Source organism: Pterocles gutturalis, unplaced genomic scaffold (genome assembly GCF_000699245.1).
Source record: "Pterocles gutturalis isolate BGI_N339 unplaced genomic scaffold, ASM69924v1 scaffold10985, whole genome shotgun sequence".
Taxonomy (NCBI): domain Eukaryota; kingdom Metazoa; phylum Chordata; class Aves; order Pterocliformes; family Pteroclidae; genus Pterocles; species Pterocles gutturalis.
This window is the reverse complement of record NW_010138271.1, coordinates 1-21572: the sequence shown is the minus strand read 5'-3', so window position 1 is coordinate 21572 and position 21572 is coordinate 1. Positions and strand designations below refer to the sequence as shown.

Genomic DNA, 21572 nt, shown 5'->3' with positions numbered 1-21572 from the left:
CCAGGGTGGTGGCTTTGGCACAGGTCCCAGGAGCTGTGTGTGCAGATCAGCCCTGGCCTGGAAGAGAGCTGCTGTGAGCGGAGCTGCCCCGGCATGAGGGAAGCTCACACGGTGGGGCCTGTTCCAGCTGCTGCGCAGTGCAGGCAGCGCGCACAGTCCTGGCCCCAGGGGCTGCTTCCCTCCTGCGGGCTGGCAGCTTCCAAGAAGCAGCTGCAGATGTGCTTAAAGCTCTTCTAGTGTGTGGCAGCTCTTGAAGTAAAATATTTTTAACTTAAATCATTTAAGGACCAGCCTAGTATTATAACTAACTGCAACTGGAATGGGGATGCTGCGCTACAGCTTTATTAAAACCAGAACAGTGTTACTGAAAGCTCAGGGATGGCAGGAGCTTAAGATTTAAGCTGGTCAGTACAGCATACGAGACTTCATAAGCAGCTCTCACCCACAATGTTTGAAAATACACATCTCAGAGCCAAACCAGCACCAAGGGCCAGGCCACCAGCCACAAGAATGCTTTCACAGGAAAGGGACAACGCAGTCCGAGAACAGCCCCACACCCACAGCTGCCCCTGGGCTCCACCAGCTACAGCCCACAAGCCTCAACCATGGAGACACTCATGAGTCAGAGGAGTTCCACCTGGGCCAAAGTCATCTCTCACCTCTGGGCTCTACTGAGAAATTCCTTGTGAGCCGGAATGCAGCATCTGAGACACCTCCGAAATCCCTGCCGGCCTGCTGGGGACGGGGGCAAGTCTTGTCAGAGCAGCCTGGAAAAATAAATTAATGTTCTCAAGTAGCAGAGACACATTAATCTTTAAAAAACAAAAGAAAAATCTGGATTTTAAAGAGGTAAAAACAAAAAAAAAAAACCCCACAAACCAAAACCCAGCAGAAACTTTGAGGAAAAGGTCCTGTTTTCAAACAAGTTAGCTACTGCCAGAGGAGGTAAGCGCACTGTACAGTCACCCCACCATCGGAAAACCCCTGCACTGCCTTGAAGACGGTGAGCAGATGGCTGCAATACACTACCAGTGAGCTAAAAAATTATTTAAAAAAAAAAACAATTCCTGTACACAATGGAGCATTACCTGTGTTTTTGTTAAATTCAGACCATTGTGAAGAGCAACTAGACTTGAGCTTTGGGCTAGAAGCAGCGAATCTGAAGAAGTGCTGCTGACCAGGTCATCCAGCGCATCCACCTGTCGCTGCAGGCTGTGGAGGCTGCCTTCCGTTTGCTGTTTTCCTCTGATTAATACTTCTACTTGCTTGGACATGCACTGCCGGAGCTGAGCCTAAATAAATCATTAGTTCTATTAATATCCAGCTAGTGTAATTTTCAAGACCGTATTTAAAAAAGTCCAATGACCTTAAAGTCAAGCTACACAGGATGTAACACTCAGAGTCTCAAACCACAGGCAGATGGCAGTGGGTTTGTGAATGGTGTTTAAATAGCCCACCTCCTCCCCAGTCAGAAATAAGCTGTTTCTCCAGCCTGTACCATTAACTGCTTGAAGAGAGAGCAATGGACGAGTTCTAACTCAACCTGGCCTTCACCTGTGTCTGTAATTTGTCATGTTGCTGAATCCTACTGTGTGGTGTAAGTGAGGGAATCTTGTTGGAATACTCAAAAAAAACTATTAACTGTTAATTAAAATTACTAATGTTGATACAGCACGCAGACGCCGGGCTTGCTTTTACTGCTCCCACCCAGAGATACTCTGTAGCTTGTGGCCAGGCAAGGGCTGCAGATGGATCCCCCCACTGCTGGGCTGTCTGAATTATGGTCAGAGGGGACCCAAGGGACAGATCAGTGGGAGAGGGAAGCGATGAGCCACCTTCAGCCGATCTTCGTGATGCTGCAGTTTTTCTCGCAGAGCCTCTCCACGCCACTGTTCATCCTTTTGGAAAGAGAAGCACACTTAGCAGCTGAGCGTTGCAGCTAAAGGTACCGATGCCGACACGCTCAGCTGGAGCGCAAGTAAAAAGCATTTTACCGTTAAGAAGACTTTAGAAAAATTCAACTTTTCTTCCAAGGAGAAGAGCCTTTTGTCAGCAGCAGCAAACGGACCAGTCTCCAAGTTACCAGGTTCACACTGCAGACTGCCCTTTTCTTCAGAAGACGTTGACAAATCTTCCAGCGGTTCCAGAGAAGAGGGACTTGAAGATGCAAACCCCATCCTAATTTCATCTTCAACCTCCAGTTTAAGCAATGTTGCTGCATTCTCCATTTCCCTTTGTCTCTTTTCCAGGTTGTCTTGAGTTTTAACCTACATCACACAACAGTCTCACCACCTTGCAATCAGGTTACAAATCCACCATCTGTCCAGAGAGACTAAAGTTCCCAGGACACAACTGAACTTAAACCTGTCCATACTCTGACCTTGCACAGTCTTCCCTGAATGCTTTCTGGTTGCTAACAACATTCTTCTCTGAAGGACCCTACTTTTAAAGGACTTAGAAACAATTTAGAAATTATTTATTAACGGACTACAAGGAGTCTGACAACATGGACTCACCTTTTAAATATCAAAGGACGAAAATGCTGGCCCAGGCTGGGACTAACGAGTTGTTAAATACCAACTGAGTAGCTCTGAACTTTGGTAACATTTAGCGATCTGCATAAATTATGACTCTAGTTATGCTAAGTTCCTATTACCAAACCTTAATGTAAACAAGAGCCCGAGTTCTGATTCCTGACTGAAGCGTTGCCTAAACTGAGTAAGTGTTAGGGTGCGTTTGGTATGTTCCTTGGGAGCATCCACATCCAGTTTCTCCTAACGACCAGCTTTGGGCTGACCAACCCCCCCCTCAGCCCACCTCCTTTGTCAGATGTCATTGTACTGGGGGAGGGATGGATCCATCTGAACTGGCCTAAACAGTGCCTGGAATTCTCCATGATGGGAAGGCAACCATGCAGTTGTGCCCCTCTGCCATGGCCTTCGAGATCTGAGGGATGAAATACTGCTTTAGAGCCGGGCAGCCCTACACCGAGAACTCCGCACGTGACTGGCTGGCTGGAGTGGGTTTGTTCATTTTTAAACCAGGATTACCGAGCTGCCTGATCCTACTGATTGTTAACACAGCTTAACTTCTAGATTTGGGGGAAATAAATAAATAAATAAACAAACCACACAGCAATTTTAAGTAGGTCAATTTCTAACTGTGATACAGCAGACAGAAGGAGATCCAGAACCAGCATGATATAAACTTGTCTGGAAGATACGGCTTTCCCGCAAACCCGCTGTGTTTGGCACTCAGCCATACCTGCGTTTGGAGAGCCACACGGTCCTGCTGGATCTGGCTCGGGTCCTTCATGAGGCGCTTGGCACGTTTGTGGTTACTGCGCGCTACTTGTGCGGCAGAGGCTCCATCACTCTGTAAACAGTTATTTTCATGCTTTTGTTCCTAGGAAAATGCAGAAAGATTGTCTTACTGTGAGCATCCTCTGCAGAAAGACACATCAGGAGAACCCACACAACACAACTTCAAGTTAAAAGGCAGAAACAGCATTACACAGGAGGAACGGGAAGTGTTCTGCATCACAGTCTAGAAATACCAGAGTTTGGTTGCCTCACGTTCCGGCTAGTCATGAAGTTCATGCATTACTTTGTTCCTCCTACAATAAAAATGGGCGTTCTATCATTTTGCTGTTTAAAAATAACCCCAATCCCCAAACATTCTCCCCTCAGCCAGGACTTACGTGCAGTTTTCTTTCAAGCTGCATCCTTTGCGTTTTCAATGCTTCTTTCAGACTCAAGATTCGTTTTTCTGCTTTTTTCCTCTCTGATGATATCTGATCTTGGAGATGGTTTATCTCAGACTTGGAGACTTCCAGTTCTTTTTGAAGACACTGTATTTCTTTATTTTTTTGTTGTAATTGTAATTCTTTTTCTGAGAGCTGATGTTCTGTAATTAACATTTTTTTAAAACAAGCCTGATTAGCAGGAACGTAAGTATCTTGGCATATTTCACACACATTAGATATTTTTCAAACACATTAATCTGCTGAGCAATGGCTTGTGAAAACACTGACACATTAAGGGGATGGAACACCAGTCAGCTTCAGAATTACAGTTTTTTGAGCAAGTCAACTTAAGGATCAAGAGTCAGTCCAGGTGATGCATGAGAAACCAAGTGAGATTAACAGAAATATTTGTTGTTTCATTAGCTTTAGAACCCACCGATGGTAATAATCTATTAGTGCAATGAGTCTTACTGCTTTTTCTGACAGTTTCTTCAAGTGCTGCACATTGGGACTCCTCCTTTTCTAGCTTCCTGAGGTGTTCTTCTGCCAGCCTCACTTTTGCTATTGTCTGCTCCAGTTTCTTTTGTTGCTCCGTTAGTTCCTTTTCCAACAGTATTTTCTGATCTTTCACTTTAGCAGTACATTCTTCCAGTTTTTTTCCTTCACGCTCTGAATTTTGCTTGAGGCAATGAAGAATCTGCCAAAAACAGACCACTGCAAGCTTTAACTGGTACCAACCCAATGAGAACAAATACCATCACCAAAAGACATTACAGAAGTTAAAGCAGCATAAACTGGAAGAACTGTAGTCTAATACTCCCTGCTGACAAAGAAGTTTATCAATTTTTCTTGCCTCACTCATTTTCAGAGCAGCTCCCTCAGTTTTTCTTTTGGTTAACACTTCGCTGAAACTGCTCAGCCAACCTAAGTTAATTTTACTACTGGAATATATGATTACCCCTAATTTTCATGAAGAGGTGATGGGCTTTGCACAGAAATACTGTAGAAGAGAAGAACAAAAGCCAGCGGCCAATAGTGATCTGCTCAAAATCAAAAGGAAACTTCAGGATAAAAAAGCCCTGGATTTTTTTCTGCTTAATGCACCTGGAAGTAACTTTTGATTAGTTTCAATTGAAACATAACTGAATGGGGAAGCTTTTTGTTTACTGCTATTCCTCTAAAAATGAGGCTTCATGTTTCTTAGCACACTGGTATGTTATTTGTAAACTTGCACCCAAAACTTGTTGGCTTGCATTATTTTTAGAGGTCAGGAGAAAGCGAGGCAAGCGGGCAGGCCCATTACCGCTTCTTGTTTGGCCAGTTCGGTTTCTTTCTCTTCAATCTCTTTCTGGAGCTGCTGCAATTGGTTCTCCCTCTTTTTCTGTCTCTCTTGGCAATCCTTCCGTTTCCTTAAATACTCCAGGATATCTTCTTTCAGGGTTGCCTGCTCTCTAAGCAGCTCATCCTGATGCCTTGTATTAGTTTTCAGATCCTGCAATATAAATATGAAATTGAGTGACATAACTAGCTGGAAGAGTAACCGCTCTCTGGCTGAAAGGCTTGCTATGGAAGAACATAACTGATCACCCCTAATCACACTGAAGGTTACCTTCCATTTAAACCAGCCACTGAGCGGATTAACACTGTAGGAACCACAAGATAAAAAGCTAGAAGATAGTGCTTTTTAAAAAAATATCTTCTTCCTAAAAACCAATAAACCAGGGTGATTTTATCTGTGTGTCTGGATTGTTTTCTAGAAAGAAGATAAATTCAAAACCAAGCAAATCCACAAAAAACACCCCAAGCCCCCACCAAATGAAACAACTCAAAACCAACCAAAAAAGCCACAGACTCCAACTTGGCAATAACAACCTGACTCCGAGAGTCATCACAGTTGTCAAACAGAAAACCCAAACCAGAAACCTCATTTGGTTAGGTACCTGCTGTAGTCCAGATCACTCCACACTCAGCACAAACAAGGCAAAAGCTAGACATCCTTTAGTAGCTCCGTAAGCCCCTGATTTTGAGCTACTGTGCTGAGATAAAAGCAGGTGATAGTCTGTCAGTTGTGATAAATGACACCCCTTGGTTCTGTGCAACAATCCACTCGATACTTTAAAATAAATACATATTTCACTAAAACCAACCTGTTCTACTAGTTGAAGTTGTTGCCTGGAGTCATTTAATTCTCCTCTCAGTGCTTCTAGTTCTTTCTTTTTTTCTAGAAGAATATTTGGTGACAGATTTTAATCAGCAGTTTGAAATACCTGTACAAATAAACTAATTTAATAAATGAAGGATAAACAATAGAAGAATGGTTTCTAAAGTTTCCATCTTTTCGACATGTTAAATACTTTCTGCCTGTAGATATTTGAGCATGTTGGGTATTTAATATCATACAGTACAGTTAAAGTGTGTTTTAACACAATTTCTCTCAAAAGGTATTACAGCTTAAACCAAAAATTAATCTTTACCTTGAAGATCCTTCTGTACAACAATGATGTCTCCATTCAGTGATTTTTTTTGTTTGTTCAGTAGATCTACCTCCTGCTGCAGTTTTTTAACATCCAATTCCATTTTTTCTACATTGGATAATGCAGTTCTGCTGCTATCTTCAGTAGCAGTTAAGTCTCTGTAAAATGTGAATACATATTCCTGGTTTGTTGGAAGTACTTGGTGAGGACTCTAAAATTTTAAACAGCTGCGTTTCAGTAAAAGTGCTCTCAGCTCAAGGGGATGCTACTTAGCAGTCGTAAGAGCAAGACAGCTGTCCTGTTCCAGCACTTAACATTTTTTCATAACATCTCTCATTGCATTGCCATGATATAACAAATGCTGTTGCATTCATCAGCTCCATTGCTGAATATTTTCTGTACGTCTGCTGCAGACATGCTTAAAAAAAAACCTCCCCAGGATATAAGAAATGGCATATGCTGTATAATCGGGCACCTCAAAGTTATAGCGATATTTTAATTATGATAAACAGACATTCAAGGCACTTGCCATCACTTCTGATCTTTGCAGAAAAAAATATTCCCCCCACCTCCTGGTTTGTGACAACTTCTTTTCCAAACTCCGACAGTCTTCTTCCAGCTTTTCCTTTTCTTTATTCAAAGATTCAACGTTATTTTGCAGAGTGCGCATTTGAGAAACCAGATGTTCATTTTCCTGACGGTCTTTCTCAAGTAGTTGTTCCTGCCAATCTACTTCCCCTTGCTGACACTGAAATAATCTCTGAATATTCTCCAATTTTAACTTCTCCTACAAAGAAGGCATTGTGAACGACACATTTATGTGGTCAAGGAGTACAAGAAGTTATTAAGATCTTTAGCTGCAGCAGTTTAAAACCCTTTTGTTCACAGATCACACGCAGGCTGGAGTACCCTCTGTAGCCCCTGCACTGTAACAGGGATAACTGCTTGAGGTGCCAGATTCATTTGCCTGTACTTATGATCAATTGCTTATAAATGTTCTCTTAGCAACCGCATGTCAGATTTTCTGCAATTGCACAACCGAGTAAAGGAGGGCTATCCCAGACTCGGACTTAACAACCCTGTAGCTCCTGTGAAGCTGCAAAGCGAGGCTGCTGACCTCTCTGCCCGCTGGTAGCAAAGCTGAATGTCTGTCTTTATTAATGAAAAAGAGAAGAGACTCGCTGAGCTAAAACACCTTTTTAATGGTAGAGAAGATCATGCAGATGAGTTAAACTGTCTTCCCTACTCTTTGCAAGTGAGGACACAGAGTCCAGGTAAGACGACTCCGTAAGCTAATGCTAAGACGACAGTATCCATCATTCTACAGCCACAGAAGAACCTTCTGTCTTTTTGCCCTCTCTCCCTCATATGCACCAAAAAATTCCCATTATTTTAAAGGGCCTAAACAGGCTTAAAACTTTTCTGTGGTAAGCTGAAATCGGCCTAGAAGCTGATTGAGGTAAAAGTGGGGGGACTCCGTTATCCAGATCCTAACAGAATCACAGAGTATACACATCTCTTCTTCCACCTGTAGAATACATACTTACTTCTAGAATTGCAACCTGCGTCCTTTCTAGCTCATTGACCTTTTGGTCATGTTGCAGTTTCAAACCTTGAAGTTGATTATTTTCAAGCTCCAGCATTTCCAGAACATGTTTCAGTTCTAGTAAGAAGAAAGAAGTAAGAGGTTATTATGAGCACATTAAATGCATTCTATTTGCAAAAAAAAAAAAAAAAAAAAAAAAGGCACTGAGGAAAAATTAAGAGACACTATACTGATGTAATTCCTGCAAAAACTCTTCATGTTTTCAGTTGCTGTGTCAGACACAGCAGGTATTCTATCTGATGCTGTTCTACAGGTCCCTGTCTCCTGCTCTTCCGTCTCCCTAGGAGTTATTCTGGGACAGAGCATCTGGCTGATAAACAATGAAAGAAAGTATTTCAGAAGCAGTACAAAAGTTGCAAACTGCTGCTGCTTATACCTCCCCCAATCTGAGAGGATATAACTGCTTGGAAGGAGATTCTTCCATCTCCCCACACATCCCGATGTTTGATTCTTCTTCTGTGAAGGTGGCACAATTAGCTCACGTCTCCTAACCACATGGTGCTGGGTGTGAACTTAACTGACCCATCCTGACAGCACATTTGTTTACATTTCTCTCTGGCATGAAAAACTCCCATCCCAAATACAAGCAGCACAAAGCACTGCCTCAGCTCAACCCAAGGGTGTCTGTCAGCTCCGTATAAACTACAAGAATTACAGGGAACTCCTCTGCAGCCATTCCAAATATTTGAAAAGGAGTGAGGAACAGAAGACTGTAGCGATGTACAACTAAGAGCTTAGAGCATACTTCTTTCCAATCTGCACAAAACGCTACCAAATAAAGTCAGGGACATGCCTCTCTTATGCCGGGTAATTTGCCCAAGGATGCCTTGAAGATTTTCTTCCTCTTTTCCAATATCCTTCTTTAGGAAGGAAAGCTGTGCTCTTTTCTCATGAATCTGGACATCCAGTTCTTTCCTCTCAACATTAAGCTCTTCCAGAAGTTGTTTTATTTCCTGTGGGAATATCAGTGTTACAAGGAATGCCATTATTTGCCATTTTAAATAAAGGTGTTTTTTTTATTTTATAAATATTTAGAACTTCTATTTAAGCAAAGTCTGTCAACAATATTCTGGTCAATTCAATTACAGTTTATAGTTACGGTTAATGGTATAAACAAAAAAAAAGATGTAATGTTTAGGTTAAATTCTTCCATGTTGACGATTTAAAGTAATAGTATCTTGCAGAGATTTGGAAAAGTTACTCTTATTTGGCGTAGCTTCTCATTTGCTTCACTTTCTCCATCCTGAAGAGCTTCTTTGAGGTCACCTTTCTTTTGAGAAATACAGTCTTGAAGGACATGGAACTCCTCTCTTCTTTGATTTAACTGCTGTTCCAGGAACAAGAGCTCTTGTTGCTGAGCAGTAACCTACAACATAGAAATTTAACAGAAGAAGCATCTGAAGGTTTTTATGTGGGTAGCTACATGCATGCACAAGTGCAGTACACTGTTCCCTGCCAGAGAAGTTTATCGGAATTGCGTAACATGCGAGGATGCCATCAGAGCTATGAGCTTAATTTGCTAAACCTGCATAATAAAGCCAATACTCAAGACTAAAGTCTGATCTGGACAATGCAGTCCTGGACCTCAGAGAGTTAAGTTTCTTATTCTGAAATGCAAGAAGAATTGCCATAGAGCACTCTGCAATAACATCTATTATGCAGAAATGCCATCAAGATTGGGATCATACTTATGAGACAAAACAAGGAGAATTCAAATTACCAACATTAAAATAAACTTAAGAATTAAATTCTTCAGACAAGGCAGTTCAGAACTTAAGACTCTTCTCAGCTTTCAGTTACATCAAAACCAACAAAATTGACAGTCCAGAGTCAATCAGAAAAGCCTCACCTGATCTTTCAGTCTTCCCAATTCTGTTTTCTTGCCCTGAAGAAGGTTTTCTGCTTCTGTAAGGATCTGGAGGTGATGTTCTTCATTACCTTCTGCAACTTGAATATCTCCTTGAAGCTTCTGAAGACTGACAGTGAGGATAAAATCATGACTCAGAGGAAACAAAATACCTTAGGCAGTAAGTTATTTGAGGAGAACATCTTTATTTTATCTAATATAGTTTATGGCAAATTTAAAATACTTACCTTTCAGTTAGCATTTCTATCTTCTGGTTTAACAGCTGGAACTCAGAGTCTCTTGCCACCACCATTTTGTTGATTTCTTTCAAAAGACCTTCTTGTTCCTTCTTATGCTGTTCTAAATCCCTTGTATCTGCCTGCAATGACCTAAAGAAGCATTCATGCCTTTTCATATTAACATTTTAACAGCTCTCCCTCTACAAAAGCACTATCTTGACATTTGAAAGAATCTTTTCTTCTCCTCATCCCCATTTGATACAAATTCACAAGAACCGTGTACCTTAATCGCTGATCTGCTTTCACAAGTTTAATGGCCATTTCCTGAGCCCTTCGCTCTAGCTCCTTTGCCTCAGTTTCAGTACAGGACAAATGCTGTTTGGCACGATTGTACTTTTGAATAGTGTCTTTAGTCTAAAGCAAAAATTGAAGATTGAGTCAATACATTCCCATGCTTTCCACATCCATAACCTGCAGGTTAGCTGTCTAAAGATGACCTCCTGGGTTGAATATTCCATCGGAGCCTTCTGCCTTTGTATACCATGAAGAAGAACCTTTTCTCCTCTCTTGTCCAGAGCAGAAAAGCTTCCTTCTCTTTGGCAAGGACTGAAACATTTTCTTTTAGTACAGGTTATCCCATGACTTATTTTCAAATAGAAGTATTGTAAGAAGCTTCAGGTTATCCAAGTGAAAATAAACTGCTTAGACAAAGAAACAAACTCTGCTTAAAACAATCTTAATGCAACACACATATCCTTCTGCACTTAGAGTTATGGCTTTACTTACTTTCCCTCGTGTGCTCTCAAGTTCCACTTCAGCTTCTGAAAGTAGCCTGTCTGCCTCTCTAAGCTCTGCTCGTCGTTTCAGGAGAGTCTTCTCTATGCATTCAATTTCATCTGCAATATCTTCATGATGTTTAAGAGTCTTTTCTAACTGCAATTCTGCAATAAGGTTGTCAGTATACCCCTCAATAAAGTCCCTAAAAGGAAGAAAGACATGGAATTAAAATGCAAAAGCCTCTTGAAGTTCTAGTCCATTTGGATTAAATGTAAACGAGTCAAAATTGACTTTTATTGGAAAAGAGTTTATGTATTTCCACATGCTTACTTTAAATGCATTCTAGTGCAATATTCTTTTCTTACTTGCGTTTGTTATGGTTTTGAGCAGCTCTTCGTAGCTCTGCTACTTCATGTTCCAACTCTTCTCTTTCATGCAGAAGTTCTTCAATGTCTTGATGCAATTTTTCCATCTCTTTTTTGCATTTGTGCTCAGCTGCCTCTGACCATTTATCTTTGTATTTCCGAGACTTTAAGTAATACACAGTGTCTTCCAGCCTTGAAACTTCACTCTCCTACATACAGAAAATACAACAACAAAATCAAGACCTATTTTCTGTTTCAGTCTTTGTGAGACACAGGAGCAGCTACAGATAGCAAAGACGAGCCTATTAGCACTAAAGATGGAGCATTCTTATCAGCAACCCCTCTCAGATCCAGAACCCTCCTCGCTTCCATCTTCTGAAAAACTGGACTAATCTAATTGATGAAAATGAGGCTTTGGCTTTTGCATTGGTTTTGAGCAAGCATGTATTAAAAGATGCTCCTAATCTATTTGTAAATCAGTTGCCTATGGTTAAGCCTGCAGCTCACCACTCTGTATCTTACCAAATCGTGATGTTCAGGCACATTGCAGTGAAGCACTCCAACAGGAATGAGCGGGACAGTGAAGTGTGGAGGCAGAGGGCCATAAACAACCTGGGCTCCCATGGGAGGTGGGCCGTAGATAACGGATCCGGGAGCAACTGAACCTCCACTTGTGGCTGCAGGAGGAGGGCCATAAACCACAGTCCCCTGAGGCACAGGGGCACCATCTGGAAGGACGGTGTAAATAACTGTACCAGGTGGTGGTACAAAGGGAGGGTCTTCGGGAACACGAGTTTCTTCATTTGCTTCACTATCATTGTCTTTCACTCTTCTATCTTTATCAAGAGAAAATAAGTTAATCAATTTCAGTAAAAGATATTCTTCAAATACACATTTTAAGGTAACACACATTCTATGGAATGTACAATAATACAATCAACACTGCTTAAACTGAATGATGAGTTCAACAGTAATAAACATTTATTATTCACTCACACACCTCAAAAAATTCACTGTGAACACTAAGCAAGTTCATCTTTAGTACACTCCTAAATATTCTGAGACCATGAGACTGGCTTACCTTTACCATGATTTGTTTTGTACAACCTATTTCTGACTGGGGAATAAACCCAACATCCTCCTGGAATGGGCAAGTCTTCCTTCCTGCACGGCCTGTCCTGACCACACCCTCTTCTGGATGGGGATGTCCCAGAACACAGTAAACAGACTCCAGAATCTTTTGTGCTGCGGGAAGCGGGAGTTGAAGCCTGAAGAAAAAGAAAACATGTTATTGTAGAAGTAACAAATCATGTAAAATAAATTATTTGTTGTAGACATTGTAAAGCACTGATTTTTCAAGAACAGGTTATCCATACTCAGCCTTCTCTCACATCTAAGCATGATGCTGCTTTAAAAAGAGCACCAAATATATTTTAACAATATCTCCCTTAAATTCAGACAAACGCTGTTTTGCAAGAAATGTTTGTCTGTAATGTCCCCTTTAAACCTTTACCTAAATGAATTGACAGAACTGCATTTGGAATAGTTCTCCAAATTTTATGTATAGTAGATTCCTATTACTACACAGTACTAGGGTTTATCAGGGAACACCTGTGTACAGGTTGTTTCAGTATTTCCCTTATATACCAGCCAATATTTTTTTTCTGAAATTCCTCCCAGACCTAGGAGGTTTATAATGGACTTTCACATACCAAATGGCTTTCCACATAATAGGATTTTTATTTCTGACCTGTGATGATGGCACGTAATACCAGTATCCCCTTCTTTTCAATGGATCCGCTATACTGGTGATGTAATCATTCTGTTGTGAAAGCACATTTCTGAGTGCTGCAATTTCATCTTGTAAGTTGTCGATTTCATCTTTGTTATCTGTAAATTAATCATAGTTTTATAGGTACAGAAGGCAAATAAGTCATAGATACTGCACTCAGTTTTTCTCTCATTGTTCTCCTGTTAATTTGAAACAATATTAAAAGAAATTAATTGCTGGGGGAAACAAACTAAATGTTATTCTATAGTGATATAGATATTATGCTGGCCCTAGGACTGTAGAAATACAAGTTAATGTACAGGTAACTGATGCTCCTTTTTTTTTTTATGTATAGATCTCTGGCAATGTTCTAGAGCAGTATAAACTGGATGCATAACACAATTAGTGTTGTAATAGCTGTAAAAGTGTTGTTAATACAAACTAATGAAAACTACCACACTGTCATTCTGATTTTCAAACTGAGGCAAAACTCATGACATGTCAACTGGCAAAGCTAGAAACCTAGAAGTGCTAGTGGCACTGCTAGTCCTTAACCAGACATTTTCCTCCCTTCTTTGTATTTGAAGCAGCAGAGACCCATCCACTTCACATAAGTGCACTCTGTCTTGCTGTTTGCTTCATGTGCACACAGAGAATCCCCTGAAGCACAGCGATTTAAGGACTGAATGTATCCTGTACAGTTTATTCTCCTAGAATAAACTTTCAGAGCTCAGAACAGCTGCTCAGATCAAACAGCAAGAAATACAGAGAAGAAAGTGAAATCTTCTGCAGCCACGCTTATCCGCAAGAAATGAAAAGAGATTACCTGTCCCGATGTTATCCAACAACCATCTTAAACGGTCAATTTCTGCTTTTTGTTGCTCCATAGCTTCATTTAATTTATCAATTTCAAACTTCTGAAAGCTTGATGCAGCAGTCTTCTCACTAGCTTTCTCCATTTCGTGCTGAAACTATTTAAAATATAAGCTTAAATCCAAGCAAAGCACTTCAGTTTAAATTACACTGTGCTAAACCTTTCTCAAACATGCCCATCCATCCCTACAAAAATGTTCATTCAGCAAAACACATGTACCACTTTGATGCAACAAAATTGTTCTTCCCATCCCCTCATGCAACCAAGCCTTACAGACATGGCCACATAAGGCATGTAAGTGAAGGGGTGATAGTTTTCCCTAAACGTCAGCTACTCTCGTCAGTGAGGTTTCAATTTTGTTCTTTGGCAGATGTCAGGGGAGGGAAGAACATTGTAACTTGGGAAAACTTGAAGAAAAAGGGAGAGGCAGGCACCTCTAAAAGAAACTCCCTGAACCAATATATCTAAGTATTTTATCCTCATATAATATAAACATCACTGCAACCTACTTGTTCTTCCTTCTCTTTGAGGAGTTGTTGTAACAATTCTATTTCTGCTTCTGCTCTGGCAAGATCCCGAGCTGCACGAGCTGCCTCAGCACAGAACTCTTCGGCTTCCTCAATCTCCTAAAAATGAAATTTCAGTTTGAGCTTTAGTTTGCAAGAATACTTCACAAGCTTGCAAATGTCCCATGCAGCTGTGTGAAAAGTTGACTAAAAAGCACCACCAGCACTTGTCTGTTCTGGAATTCCAGAAACTGCTGAAGTTTATGTAAAATAATGTTTCTCCTTTAACTTTATAGTAGGAGATGCTAGTATGTAGCCAAAAATGGCTCAATTTTAAAAACTGAAGTCTAACTTCCACAGTTCCTTCTTTTTGCTTTTCTCTCTTAGGTAACAATGTGTTATCTCTTTTTTGACTTTCAATTAATGAGAAGTTAAACTTGCCTCTCCCTCACCTGCTAACACCCAGCAAGAAAGCCTGTCCATACCCAAATTTACTCAGGCATTCATCTACTATATGATGAGAGTCTGTCCGAAGCCAGAGCTCCTGTACAGCAGGACAATTCAGAATAATGCTTTGAAGCTGAATTTAAAAGATGACACCAGGACAGCTCCCATTATGATGGCATTAGAAAGCACTACTATATACAAGCAATTAATTATCCATGTTGATTTACCTCAGCTCGCTCCTGATCAATTCTGAGAAGAGTCCCATGAAGAGCCTTTAGCTGATTTTTAGCAATGGAGAGCTCTGTGGCTGCCGCTTTATCGGAAGTGACAATTGCTCTCTTTAATTCCTTCAGTTCCTTGTCTAGACTGACAAATTGCATTTGTGCCCTGGCATCTTCTATTTGTTTCTGGAACCAGGAAAACAATGGGTTTTATAAGTTTTAAGCAAAAAGCAGCATGGAAGAAAGGCTTTCTGTTATGACGTTTTCCCCCACATATACTCCATTTTGTACTGTATGCATAGAAGTAACAGAAAAAAAAAACCTAAAGCAAGGACAACCAATAAAATTTAAGAAAAAGAAAGATGTTATGTTTAACCTCAGTGTTCTCTCCTATATTTGCTCTATCTTAGAAAGCAAAATAATTAAGAAGTTTGAGTCCTTTCATGAGCAAACATAGTGCATGGACTTGTTTTTACTCATTCCTACCCTTTTCTCTAAATCTTCCAGTTGAGCAAGAATAGTCTCTTTCTCTTCATCTGCCTCTTGGAGCTGTTGATCAGCAAGGCCCTGAATTTCCTCCATGCTCTTTATTTTTTCCTGTAAGCGTTGAATTTCATTCTCTAACTGATGGACCTTGTTCTTATTCTGCCTGTTTTCAGCTTTAACCTGTAAAAGGGAAATAAGTTAGAATGAGTAGCCAGAAATATATATTTTTTAAACCAAAAGCCACATGATTTCAATGATTTATAGAAATAACTTTTTGGGAATTGCAGTTACCAACACACTTTGTACCAGAAAAGAAAGGAAAAAGAACTGCTTTGCCACTGTAACTATTACATTTTTAAAGTGCCCAAGTTATTCTGGTAGTAGTATGTGTAATGGTCTTCTAAGTAGGTTACTGGCTATATTATTCTAGCTATAATTAAACTCTTTGTTGCCGCTGAGACATATCATTGAGTCTAAATTCTAATTCACCAAATAGGCAAAAATCATAAAGACTATTAATAAAAAAAAAAAAAAACAGTCTCCACTATTACATGAACACCAAAAGGCAGGTCTCTCCCTGTTATCATACAGCTAAAATTAGAGATTTCTTGTGGAAATTTTAATGCAATTAAACCCTTGTCCTGCAAGCACCATTTTTGCAAACTTTATGTAATAGAAGCCAATAAAAGGTCGCAAAGGAGCATGTGTCCTGTCAAATACCCAATTATCAAAAGAATGCAAGAATGGCTGATATATTTCACTACTTCAACCAGAATTTCACAGTATACACAGCATGGAAGTGGTCAATTATTTGTTTTCCCTCTTCAGAAGCTTTTGTCTGTTTACACAGTTTCTTCATAATGAAAATTACTACATGACATTCATCTGTGCTCAATAGGAAAATCAAATAATTAGTGTTCCTAATAAGGAGCAACAGCATCCTGCTCTGATGCAAGTTGTCAAGCATGTTTCTGACAAGCAAATGCATTCCATTTGTCCACCTTCAGTAAAATCATACTTCTCTGAAAGATGGAGGGTAGCACAGCTACATCCTTAGTGAAACTTGATCCTTCAGCTGCAAGATGCACTTTTTAGACTAAGCTGAAATTGTCTTACTCTTGCTTTTGTTGTTTTGATACATGCCTGTCTGTATTTCTCCTGTACTTCTTCCAGTTTTTCCTCCTGGGATGCCATTTCTTCCTGCAATTGTCTCTGTCTAGACCATGCTTTCTCTTTTTCCCTCTGAGCATCAGCAAGGGTGTCATTAAATTCTTTCTGCAGATTTGCAAGGCTTTTCCCCAAAACATCAGCTGAATTCAGACATCTGAAATAGAAACAATCCAGGTTCCAAAACAGGATTTTAAATTGTGATACCAGACACTGAAATAATGAAGACTAATGCAATAGTCCACGTTTAAGACATCCAATGTAAGTAAATTCAGGTGCAGCACTGAACACTTTACACTGCACAGACAGACCTCCACCCTGACTCTATTTATGCCATTCGGTCTTTGTTTATTACCATTTTTTGTTGCTGGGGATGAAAATTTTGCCCTGTCCCTTGCAGTGAAACCCAAGAGGACTGCATATTTCCCTCCATAATATAATTACTGAGCTCAGGTAATGTTCTCTTAACAACCACAGGGTGCTGAAGTTCATGTCTGAACTGCCTCAAGTTGCACACAGTAGGATGCAGCACATGGACCTTGTTGCTCTCATGTACTTACCACTCTCACATGCACAAATCTAACATTGTACTTTTATTTTACTCACTTAATCTCTCCAACTCCTGTCTGAAGCTTTTGCTTGAGTTCACTTATACGAGCTAAGACTTCCTCAGGATGAATTAAGTTACCAACTGCATGGTTTAGCTGATTCTGAAGATCTTCAAGCTGTTGTTTCAGGAGATTATTGTCTCTCTAAAAAACAGACAAAAAAACCCCACCCACACAACCATAAGCAAACAAATGCAGAAATTATAAAAGCTAGAATTCTTAATACCTAGATTTGTTTGGGGATTTTTTTCAAGGATCACAAGCTCTGTTGCCTGTTGTACTTGGATGCCATTACTGGTTTTTGGCAATTATGTAAGATTCCTCAGGATTACATCTTTAAACAAAGGCAAGAGATTCTGCTTTAGGTATGGGATCAGTTTTTTCTTCTGCATCCAAAGTCTTCTAACTGACAGGTACTGGATGAAGCTTGTGGGAAATTAAGATACATATAACAATTTATCAATCCCTCTGCAATGTAACTGTACAGCTCTGAAGTTATTTAAAGGGTCAATCTAAATATCTAAAATAAACAGATAAAAGACTACAGTGTAGGGTCTCTGGACAAGAAAATTAACATCAGAAAAAGTCAAATACTACTGAACTTCAAAAAAAGATTCATACAGAATCCTTTAAAATTCTTATCACTTTCCCCTCAGGGGAGTGGGAAAACATACTGCTTATCAGGTAACTTTTTAAAGGCAACAAATACTTCACCTGCAATTGTTTGAACTGAGAAAGGAGCTTGTAATTTTGTTGTTCCTTCTCTTCTGCTAGTTGTGCTTTGGTCAGAGCATTCTCTAATGCTTGCCTTTCTTTTTCAAGTTCAGCTTGCAGGGCTGACAGTTCCATCTACAAACACAGAAATTCCTGAGATTAATATCCCCGCTCCCTGCCCCAACCTGGGTATTTGGGTGACAACAGCTATACTTAAAACAATATGACAACACCTCCTAAAAAAACCCCCAAAAACCAACCCAAACCATTCCAAATCAAACCATCAGGTACATACACAACAGGTCTACTTCCTCAAACATCATCATCATTACTTGTAGTGTAAATTCCAATATAGACATAGCATGAGCATGTCCTACCCAACAGGTAATTGACAGATTTACATTTTATCAGTGCCCTACAGACAGCTTTCAAGTTTTTCCTGAAACATCAAACTAAAAGACTTGAAGCGGTTAGGGACGGAACACCACACTTTACTGTTCTGTAATTTAATTTCTGCCTGCAATCTGGAACGTGCAGCTGGAATACGTCTTGCAAAAAAAAAAAAACCACACCCAGCATGTTGATTTGTGATGAATGGAGACTCAACCAAGATAGTAGTTATTGTACATCATCATCATACACGAATCCAAATGAGGATCCCCAACAGTAAGATGAAATGAGGCTGTACAAATTAAAGCATACATTGTTCTTGCCCAGCAGAAAGCTACTACTTTATAACATATTACAAAATTTAAAAAAAAATTGCTATAGAACTCAGTTTCTACTATAAAGAGCGAAGGCAAACTTTGTCTTTCCCCTGCTACTTTTCACAGGAGCGCTTTAATGTCACTGCTTTGATGTATGAGTGGTTATCTCTTTCCAAAAAGGTTGCAGATTATTATTTTCCCTTTAAATACAGTGAATGTTCTCTACAGGGTCCCCAGATGATCTGTACCTTGCTTCAATGCAGAGTGATAAATCCTGTCAAACTGACACCACCTTTCATGTGGAGGCACACCTAAACCAACAATTACTTACAAGTCAGAGATGTGGTACGGAAGAAAGTTTGGTCATCCCTCCTCCCAGGTATATCATCCCTTTGGCAGCACAGAGCTCTGTTCTTACCTGGCTAACTTGTTTCAGTCTTTTCAATTCTTCTTTTTGCTGATTGGCTTCAGCGTCTCTGTCCCTTAGCTGGGCTTCCAGTTCAGCCTCATAGGCGGTGATGTCCCCTTGTGCATCTCTAAGTGATTCATTTATTTCTCGCTGCTCTTGGAGTGCACCTTCTAGCATCGTAATTTCCTGGAATTTTACATGCATTTCAGAAATACGTACACAGGAGAGCCAGGATTTCTTAGAGTACATTGCCTCTCTTCCTCTGGAGCTCATCGTGAAGGTGACAGCAGATAGATCAAAATAAGCACACTAACCCTAATCACTAAACATTTAAACTTAAAGCTAGTTGGCATGATTACATACAAAGGTCAGGACAGTGACACTACTGTAACAGATCGTACAGAAATCTACACTCGGGTTAGGAAGGTGTAGCTTGAAGTGATACACAGTTGTCCCCGGTATTAAGGTTTATGTAAAACTTATCAGGATGCTAAGACAGGTCTCTAAGTAATTCGCTGATAGGACAGATGCAAGCCAGTAATACACCCTCAGCTAGTGTCCTCATACAGTTTTCACTAATGCAATTCACTGTGATATCAACTGCAAATCCCCTTCTAGTAATGTTTGAAAGGTAATATCTGAGACAGCTTCCATAGGTACAGATTTACTCTATATCTCTTGGGACTGGTTTTAAAGGCCAAATTCTGTTCTTAATGTGTATGGGCACATCCAGTTGAACCTACCATATCAAAAAAGTATTTTATCCAAGAAACTGTGCTTTGCTATTGCCCCCTTTTTTTTTTTTTTACGTTTATTCAGATTCTAAATTTGTGAAAAAACATAGTATTAAGCCTTACTTTTCTCATATTTTCTGCATCCATGGCAACTATTTCCAGGTTGTTTCTTTCCTCTTCTAGATCTGCCAATCTTTGTAGCAAAGTTTCTTTATCCTTCCGCAACTCCTTACATTCATCATTGGCCTGTTTTGCTTGACACTTCACACTTTCCAGGTATTCCTGTAATCCAATTATAATACTTTCTAAATCCCTTTTCAGTGCTTCATTTGTTGCTATTTGACCTGCAGAAATCCAAAACAAATTTGAGATAGTTAAGAAACCACATTTACAAAACAAACTAAGTGAAGATAAACAAAACTGAATCCCCAGTTCAATTGCCATGTTATCCTAAATATAAGAAATACTGTTAGACAAAAAGAAAAGATTACCATCAGTGAGCTGTTGCTCCAAGTCCTTGATTTCCTCAGTTTCCTTAGCAATCCTAGAGAGCATTTCATCCAGGCGACTCTCAAGCTGTTTGTACTGTTTGTTCATTACATCAAACTGCTGTTCTTTACTTGCTTTTTGAGCTTTCATGTGAGCCTGTAAATTAACAGTTGGAAAGGTAAAGTGGGACAATGTCAATAGAAATTTAAAAAGTCAAATCAGTATTTTAGCTCAGTTCTTCACTGTCTGATTACTGGCAGTAAAAGTCACAAGTGCAGCATATGTTATGGCGCCTGGGGATTTTTTTTATTTTTCCTCGTTACTGCCCCACACAGAATCCCAGAGAGGCAGACAATCTGTGTGACTAACGGCATCATCAGAATTCTGTCTCCCCCTTGCCCATGCATAATGAGTAAGGCCTGCATTTACAAATTACGACTTATGGCTACTACCTTTCTCCCTGCCTTTACTTTTTGTTATACCATTTCCTCTTTCAGTCAAGAACAAACATGATTTCCTCCAGAAGCTTTAATCCTGTCATCCTGCATTACCTTTACAGCAGATGATGCTTTAAAACATGTCAGGTCGCCACCTGAAGGAAAATACTCCGAACAACCAGCAAGTCAAGCCAACTTTATAGCTAAGATTTACCTAAAGTGAATTTTTTTTTCTGTTACCATTTTTGGGAAATACACCATACCCACAGCTCACAGACTTTTTTCAGGACTTCATGCATTTAGTATGAATTTAGCTGATTGTTTCAGCTATATGCAAAACGTGGTTACCAGCACACTACACTGCTATCTGTTTCTCACTGGTGAGAAATTACTCACAACAGCTCCAATACCAGAAAACTTAGAAAAATATAGAACTACACTATCGTGATAAACAGCATCTTTTTCTTACTACTCAAAAAAAAAAAAAAAAAAATCAAGCTTGCAGTAGGAATTTTAAATACAAGTTCTCAGAAAAATCACTTATAAAGTTGCTTCTATAACAAGAGTAATGGATAAAAACGTCGCTTTCTCTATTTTTTATGTATTAAACCAGAAGTTACTTTTAAGATTCACATTAGTAGAATTAAACTTGTCACCTCCTTAAAGACAAACTACCATTCAGCTTGCAGAAAGTGAAATTTCAACAAGTAAAACCCAAAGAGGCACCGCTGCTGAGTCATTTTGCTGCCGCTGCAGAATGCCCCAAGAGCCCGGTTCAAAAAAATAAACCAAACACTTACAGCTTTGCCTTTGTCTTTTCTTCCTTCGATATCATAACCAAAACGCCCCACCCCTGATCTAGAATTCATCTGAATACAGAACCGGTATCTTCAGCTCAGGACGCAGTTAAGCGGAGTCTCCCATCCCCTCGGCACGCCCCAGCTCCCGCA

The 21572-nt window shown here is 39.9% G+C and overlaps 1 protein-coding gene across 1 annotated transcript; it reads right to left on the bottom strand.

Annotated features, from left to right (window-relative positions):
• Positions 1-668: 668 nt before the first annotated feature.
• CNTRL (centriolin) lies at positions 669-20341 on the bottom strand (the record flags this gene model as incomplete). The annotated part of the gene is made up of 32 exons (XM_010082933.1): positions 669-767; positions 1089-1292; positions 1836-1898; positions 1995-2267; positions 3265-3405; positions 3701-3906; positions 4217-4442; positions 5049-5237; positions 5893-5966; positions 6220-6377; positions 6789-7006; positions 7767-7882; positions 8619-8778; positions 9027-9191; positions 9675-9801; positions 9920-10060; positions 10194-10324; positions 10697-10889; positions 11053-11261; positions 11575-11888; positions 12134-12320; positions 12803-12942; positions 13650-13794; positions 14207-14323; positions 14878-15057; positions 15358-15537; positions 16501-16681; positions 17131-17276; positions 17847-17981; positions 18972-19148; positions 19820-20040; positions 20188-20341. Coding segments are annotated over 32 exons (5370 nt in total), but the record flags the coding sequence as incomplete, so codon positions are not given.
• Between the last annotated feature and the right edge of the window lie 1231 nt (positions 20342-21572).